The sequence below is a fragment of the Hesperophylax consimilis genome, chromosome 23, assembly GCF_061612785.1.
Source record: "Hesperophylax consimilis isolate HC1 chromosome 23, BYU_Hcon_1.0, whole genome shotgun sequence".
Lineage (NCBI taxonomy): Eukaryota > Metazoa > Arthropoda > Insecta > Trichoptera > Limnephilidae > Hesperophylax > Hesperophylax consimilis.
The window spans coordinates 9,846,710-9,855,453 of record NC_142858.1 but is presented as its reverse complement, the minus strand read 5'-3'; the positions used below and the strand labels follow the sequence as shown (position 1 = coordinate 9,855,453).

The following is an 8,744-nucleotide window of genomic DNA, read 5'->3' as shown; positions in this document are numbered from 1 at the left end:
TACTGAACGCGTAGGTGTGAATGACTTTCGTTGGCAATTAGATCGCCGCCGCGGCAGCCACTGTGAAGGCAGATTGCACACCACAGTTGGCAGTGATATATTTAAAGTGGAAGAAGGCAGACTAAAAGCATGCAACCATTGACTGTCAATCAAATGTTAAGGATAGATGTAATTAAAAAAAATTTTTTTTTAGAGAATTTTTATTGATAAATCATGCACATAATATAATAACACAAAAATTATCAGTACGATATTTTGACACCATAAACCTCATTTAATACTTTGTTAAATAAACCAACATATTGTTAAAATATAAAGCAGGTCTAAACCAAATTTTTTAATAATATTTTAATGAGGTTATTTTCATAATAATGGAGCTATGTCAATCATTCGAATATTATTATTATTAAAGGAAAATGTAAAGGACTTTGGTGGCCTTATTGTCAATTATAAGAATCCAACCAGACTTCATTTTTTAAAGTGCTGCATTCAACGATCACTTTTGGTGCTACTTACAATCATTGCTGGATAATTGTCAGCAACCAGCGGTTGAGAAAAAACCTGTTTTAAGCCAAATTATATTTGTACAAGCAGGGGCACTTGTAGTTATTTGGTAAAACAAATTTGAATTTATGCTGTCTGTTAAGAATAAAACTAACTCAATTAAAAAATATATATATATTACTCATAACTTTCTTAATCATTATTCAGAGAAATCTACACTATTTTCGTTGCAATGTATGGAGGAAATAATATCGCTAAAGACTTTATTTGGTATAAAATATTGTCATTGTATTGACAAAGAAATAATAAACAATAAATAATTTTGTATTTTCAAAGCTGTTTGGCTAAAAGTATACCTACATTAGTTCACACTTTTCAGACACACTTCATTCGCTTTTTTTTTACAGTCTGTGATTTAACCCGCAAAATTAACATTTTGTAAGAAAAGGGGTCGAGTACCAACTTGTTTATAACAAATACTTGTTATGTATCGCATACAACATTGACTTAAGATAATATATGTGACTAAATGCTAGCACACAGCACCATGTGCTCCATTAGTGTGTCACCTTGATTTTTATGTCTAGGTACCTGTTTCCCAAGTGTAACGAATTTAATAATAGAGCAGTATTTTCCGAATGGAGTATTGCTGAGCAATATATCATTTATACACTGTACTGATAATCCCGAAAAAAGTGATATATACTGATTATATACGAAAAACCTTTTTCGACTCCCAAGCCTTAGACAGGCTAAAGAAAGGAAATATTATGCTTACTTCGGGCTCCGGACATGTCCACAAGACATATCTATCGGTTTATCACTTCAATGATTAGAATTTACCATTCTGGCAGTAAAATAATTCTGCTGTACTGTCACAAACTCCATAGTTACAGTAAGTAAATGTTGCAAGTCGTTGTATTATGTTGTCACCTTACAGCAACAGTAAGACGGGCAGTATAAACATGTTGCCGGAGAATATTCATGGGTCAATTGTGATTGATTCAATCACGAACCACCAACGATTGATCGAGTCTCTTTTTCAAAAAACAATTTGATCACCCGTCAATTAAGCACCAGTGGTCGGCATGGCGAGCGACGACCAGTAATATGTTATGCCGGCTCGCGCAAGCCACTCGCTACCTACAGATGTACACAATTTTGCATTTACTTGAGACTAGGCGTCTCAATCCCGATCCTTGAGATTGACAAACAAATAGCGATGGCTGATACCTGAAATAGGCTGTCATAGCGGTTCCAATTAACAGGAGACCGATATGAAATCGCTTATTTTTCAGTTTCTTGATCAGTATGAATATGTTGGGATTTGATGGAAATATTTTTCATCTTGAGGAAGGGCACGGTTAGAAATTTCTGGGTAATGTATCCATTACTTTGAATATTTTTGTTCAAAGGCATAGTTCAAATGCTTCCCATTATAAAAATTCCAAAAGAAACGAGTTTGAAACTTGAGACAACCGGTCTACGCAATTTCTAAACAATTGATCGATCAAAGTTAAAATCATTTTGACTCAATCACTTCATCAGTGGGTCATGATTGACCAAGGTCGTGTTAACTGATCAATCGAACCAAGACTACTACAGGCCAAAAATGTTTGGTTTCCTATTATCCAAAAAAAAATGCTGATGGTAGGTTTTTCAAAGAAAAAATACATAAGATAACAGAGGCAATTTCTTATTTTATAGGTGAGATGAATTCTTTAAATTATTGTGCCTAAGAGTATTACGTTATATGTATAAAGAAAAAACCTTCCAGAATCACTTCAGTAAATGGCATTAATTTTATTTCTCCAATCAAAAAAGGGAATTATTCATAGCACATAATATTATACATTCATCACATTCAGTAACATTTGAGTTAATCAATGCAAAGTCTACACAATTTTACACCTTTTAAAAAACCTTATCTGAATAAAAAATTACTATATTTCACATTCATTATGTATAAAATGTAAGAATTAGTTTTACACTTCTTTCAAATTATATTTTGGATATTACTTAAAGTATAGAAATTAATTTACAATTTTGAAATAATGAAATGTTGGGGTGTTGCTTAAAATGGCAAAAGTTCTCTGTCTATTACATTATGATTTGACATGGAAGTAATTTATTTACTCGGTATCCAATGAATTTAATTTTGCTTATAATATTATATGCTATAAAATGAATTAATAAAATTAGACCTTAAATGAAAATAATTAATTTTTTTAAATCTACCTAAGTACCATTTCCGTTAATAAATTATAAATGTATGTTAGTAATAAAAATTTCTATACTAGTCTGTAATTTCTAAAATGTGTGGCGAAATATGTTTATTAAAATGTTTATAATAATTTGTTACAATTTATACATTATAAGACATGAAATTATAAATATACATTCATAAATTAAATATTGACATGTAGCTATATTATTATCCTTTTGGCTTAATTTCTTTTAGTGGGTATCAGAAACTGTGAATATTCTAGACTGCCCAATTGCTAACATGTTCCTAAATAATTAAGTATGTGAATATCATGAAATATTGTACATTATGTATGTATGAAATTAACGCTGAAGTTCATTTAAGTTTTAAATAATGTTTTCAGTCAGATTTTGAAAATGGCATTATGAAGATGTTATTGTAACAAGAAGTGTTATTGTAAGAGAGTTACACATCGTTATTAACTTCACAGAAGATTTATGTTAGTTATATAAATAATGTTAGGTTTTGTTAATGTGGGTATACTGTTATAGCTAACTGCCCGCATAAAATGTGTTCATTAAAAAAAAAAACAATAGTATTCTGTGATGAATGTTTAAGTAGGGGTGAATGTTTAACTATAGGTATCTTAGAAAAGAATACTGACACATATTACGAAAGAAATACTTTAAAGGAAACAATAAGCAACATCTCAAAGGTACAAAACAATACGTCTGAAACTAAATTTCCGTTCAATTGACCGACTTCATTGAAATCTAGATTAACCGCAGGACCTAATTAGTGTACACTGACTGTTATATCAATTTGTATATACACGTTAAAAAAATTATGATAACATATCATAATATACAAGATATTATGTAAATATTTTAAATAATTATGTAGAATATAAATATTTGTACTAAATGGAATTAAGGCATATAACCCAAAGGTAATAAATAAACTCAATGTAAATATTTTTTAAATGTGTGCTTATTACAAAGACGTCTCCTAATTTTGATTTTATAAAATAAAACTCAATTATTATTGCAAGTGACTCAGGTTTTCCTGGAAAGAATTCCTGATTAAAACATGGATCATTACAATTTTCCTAAAAAAAACTGTGAGCGCGCTGACAGATATCACGCTTACACGGCTACTGCCGTTGGTTGTGCATTCAAACCAAAATTCGAACACGTACAATGGAATATTGAATAATATATTTAACAAAATTAAAGAAACCACTCGTGAAGCATTAGAGTATTTATTCAAATGTAAATTGTTCCTCCCGACGAGGAAGTCTCTGCATTGATAAAATTAATTATTCATCTTTCAACAGAATATTAAATCTTTTGTTATCTGTAAGATTCTCTTAATTTATTATCATATATTTTGTAACAAGCTTATTGATAAAAAATAATGACATCCTATCATTTTGAATTGACATTTTTGAACATTTGTTATCAAATTAATTGCCTGTTTGTCAGCGCGCAACAATTGACTTCTGAAAGTAACACATTATCCCACCGCAAGCTTGTAAATTATGCAAAAATTTAAAGTCCGGTACTGATCAAACTTTCACTACATACAACGACCATTCTGGAGACAACCTCGTTCAGCATACAATTTTGAGAATTAAAGCTAGACCTTAAAAAAGGAGGTAAATAAATATTTTGTTCAGGGAGTAGAAAGCTCTTAACAATTGTCAAAAGCATACAAGATTAATTAAGATGAGTACGTTAATAACTTATCCAACTACGAATTTACTTTAGAGAATGCATACCCTAGCACTCCCGGTACGTGGGTAAAAATAAATAAGTGGATTTCGACTAAATCATTCCGATTTGTAGGTCCTTGGGTTCGAATCTTTGAATCCAGACACATTTGTCCGACGATTAGCGCCAGTTTGTAATTTTTACATTTGAACGGTCCCGGTTAACCACCGATTCTCGATTTGTTTAAGCCTTTGATCAGCTGTCAAGCATAGCAGTGCTTGACAGCTGATTTGACATTAAAACAATCAAAATTGTGCATATCGTTGATTTGATCTTATTCACATTTTGCATGTGGTCAAACATCACAAATCTTAAATAAAATAATATAAATCACAATGAAGAATTTTTTTTTTCATTTACTACTTTCAACACTTCGGATAATACATTGAAGCATTTCCTTATGGAAAAAAAATCTTGAGACTGAACGAAGAGTTATTATGGTAAATAATATGTTTCCAATAGTTAATGCAAATTACATATTATATTATTTTTATACATTACAAATTATAAATTATATTATTTGCATTCCTCACTAATTCACTATTTCTCTTCCCATAGTAAGAGATGATGTGATATGTTTATAAGGTTTTAAACTAAAATTGGGTGCCCAATATTCATGAAAGTATTTGATGCTCGAGTAACAATTGTTCAAATGTATTCAATTGAAAATATGAAGATAATTACATGTACATAATGACAGGGCCGGACCTATGCAGGTACGATTGCAACAGTGATTTGAATCTCAAATATATTATGCACAATAATTATTATCGACTACATGCCTGGCTGTCGACAAACTTACATTTTGTTGCTAGTCTCTCAACTTAGTATATTCAAAAATATTTTTTCTGACGCGAAAAAAACTGTCTATTTAAACCAATTAAAATTATATTAAAGCAATTCTGTTTATTTAATTAGGATATTTTCGTATTTATGTATGTATTCATGAAATAAAAAAAAATATTGCTTTAAAATCATAAAATAAGGAAAATAGACAATTTTATTAATCTTTAGAGAAAGCAGAGTTTTGCAGATACAAGGTTGAGTCAGAACAGTGACGATTTGAAATACAAAATTTAGAGGTACTTGATAAATTTGCTAATCACTTAAATAATGATGTGAAAGTTTTTCAAGATATATAGTAGGTTAATTTTTTGCTAAAATCCATCGTTGCCTTCAAATTCTGTTTTCTCGGTATTTCTATCACAAGTATTATTTAAGCATCTCGTGTTAGAGTTAAAGCAAAAAATAAATAATGTGTAGCAGTAGGTTCCATGGTATTTCATCAAAATGAAAATTAAACACATCTCCAAAAAGTGATATAGAGTCATGAAAAGTGATGAAACAAAAGCTACGTTTAATAGTTACCTATGTAACCTAGCTTTTGTTTCATCACTTTTCGTGACTTCATATCGCTTTTTGGAGGTGTGTTGAATTGTCATTTTGATGACATAAACGGTCACCGTAGCAGTAGTGTCATAGTTAAAAATTCGTCAATATCAATAAAATATTGTAGAACTGTAATATGTTTTTACTAAAAGTGCCAATTTTTGAGATTTATGAAGGCATTGAGTTCTGATTAGTTTTACTGTCTTTTAATGATAATTTGTAGGATGAAATTTAAAATTACCATTTTTAAATAGAAGTTATTTAGCAGGTGGACAATATTGTTAACCTTAGAGGATTATACTCCACAACTTGTAAAAACAAACAACAACAAAAAGACTATAAAGAATTTTGATAAGTTCAATAATTGTGATTAAATCAAACACTTTCATAGATTAAAATGTTAAATATTTTACAAAAAAAGTTATTAATTTTTTAACCTTTACCAAATAAATTAGTATACAATAATACATACATACTATGTGTTAAAAATTTAGAAACTAAAATTAATGTAACAAAGTACTGTTGCCATTCTAATCTCTGTGCCAATACATTTTAAGGACGTGTATTGTAATACAACCTGACGGTCATCTTTCCTTCTTTGAATAATAAATATTATGTAGGAGATATCATAAGTACACAAAAATAATAATAGAATGCATTAAAATCTCAAAAAAATAACATGTAATCTACAAAAAGGGTTACTTTGCCATAAATAAAAAAGTGTAGTTTGGAATACTAAAGGGCACTAGCTGAATATATATATGATTATTTCAATTATTCATTTCAAGAAAAAATAAAATTTCTGCTTGACAAAGCGAACTTTGCAGTTGGTTGCATCCGTAGTGTAAATTTTGTGAAGACAAATATACGGATTTAAAAAAAAGTTCAATCATTTACTATCTGTGTCAAGCTGCAGGTATTTTAATTTTAAAATGAAACAGAACAATATGTCAATATTCTCACTATATGTATATATCATATCATTCAAGATATTCCTCGTGCACACGAAAAATCGAATAATTTATTGAAATAAGTGATATAGGTGTAATATGATAAAAGGCTTATTACAAACATCTATTCAAATATTTTTAGTTTAGGGACATTGGGAGATGCATGGAGATGGCGTGCATACCAAGGTGTTTCACTTTGCCCATTTCAATAACAATCTCTGAACCGTTTGTGACCCGTCAAGTGAATAGTTCCCGTATATCGAACTAACAATTTCGTGAAATAAAAAATAATTTAATAATAATATACATATTATTATATTTGTAATTAGTTCAGTCATTTTGGCACTAGAGAAGGGAATAAATATTTATGTTTGTGCTGATCCATAGGTGCCTGGGGGTGGGCGATACGCCTTTGGCAGGGACATGATCTGCAGCTTGTTGAAGGCATACTTGCGCACACCCGTGTTCTTGTATGTGTTCTCCCTCCTGCAACCCTCACTGGAATAAATGATAAATAAATCCTTTAGGTATATTGTATTGAAAGACAGATTATTATTCATCAATATGCATGCTATGCAGCTTGTAACAAAGAAAAGGGTTTTTTAAGTTTAAAAGGTAGTCTGATGGTCCAGTTTTCATGAACATTTTTGAAAATGGCATATTCTATTTATTCACAACCTTTGGAGGTCGAGGGTTGTTCCTTTCTTAATTTTCAGTGCCATCGACTTCTAACTAGATTCTTAGATAATTTTTTTTTGATGCTTTATGTACTTCTTTTAACTCTTGGTGTGCTAACACTAAATTTTTACCTATTTTCATAATGACTTACTTTTTTCGCAAATTTAAATTGTAAAATTATGTAAATTGTATCGTCTTCTAGAGTTTATATGTTTATAAAAATAGCATATATGTATGTCGTCGCATTAATTCGTAGACTGCGTAACTCCAAATTTTTCGAAAATACGTTTTTAATGCCATCTGGTGTTAAAATTAGACCCGCATCGACTAGTAAAACTCGAAAATTTAAAAAAAAATTAACCTTTTAGATAAACACAAATTAGGAAACTGCGTAAAATTATGGTGCCATTTTTACTCGCGAATACTTCGTAACTCCTTAATTCAGTATTGGCCGGTGAGCCGTGCACGCTTGTTGTGTTTTTGACTGAGGAAATTTATTTACAGTGTAATAGTTTTACCGTGAAATTAACTGAGATAAGTTGATTAATCAATTTTAAACATTTTATAACCTTTATTTTAATTGTGAAGTCACGAATAGTGTTTTGTATCTGTAGTCTAAACTGACGTCTTCTGCACCGTGTGACGCTCTGCCGTAGCTCTCTTGTTTTATGTGCCTCTGCGGTTTCGTAAATACCTAATAGGTCCTTGTTCTGTGATTATCTCTTCTTCAAGGTCACCATCTCTTTGCAATTGGATCTCCTCCTGATGCATATCCGGATCCGGTTCTTCACTGTCGTCTTCAAACAAACCCAAAATATTTACGGTGGAACGTGCGGCAATTCCATCTCGTCTCTCCTCAGACACAGTCCGTTCTCTGTCAGGCATCTTCCGCGGGTCAAGCACATGTCTTGGTATGCCATCTACTTCGATGTTGTTGACTGAAGTAAGTCCTGTCACCCTTCCATGCACAATGTGCATCTCCCTTCTACTGGTTTAACCGCAAGAAGATCGCCCACTTAGAGCTCAGTCAATACTTCCTCTTCTATATTCACTTGCACAGAAGGGTGTCTCCACGAGTGTGAAGTGTGAACTATACTAGACAGCGCAATACCTCGATCATCCTGACTTTTTGCAGCCAAAGATTGTACCGAAACACTGCCTGCAGGGGATCGCTTCCACTTCTGGCTGCAGTTCTCTTTATTGTTTGATGATGTCGTTCAACTATACCGTTTCCAGCTGGTCGGT

General features: G+C 31.2%; 1 protein-coding gene across 2 annotated transcripts in view; it reads right to left on the bottom strand.

Annotated features, from left to right (window-relative positions):
* Nucleotides 1-218: 218 nt before the first annotated feature.
* Nucleotides 219-8,744, bottom strand: part of LOC149412303 (inositol polyphosphate-4-phosphatase type I A) — a 41,015-nt gene continuing 32,489 nt past the window's right edge. For both annotated transcript variants that reach the window (XM_089645664.1, XM_089645665.1), the window contains one exon: nucleotides 219-7,319. In XM_089645664.1, the coding sequence (XP_089501790.1) occupies nucleotides 7,187-7,319 (133 nt within the window). In that variant the 3' untranslated portion in view covers nucleotides 219-7,186. The remainder of the gene's footprint in view (nucleotides 7,320-8,744) is intronic.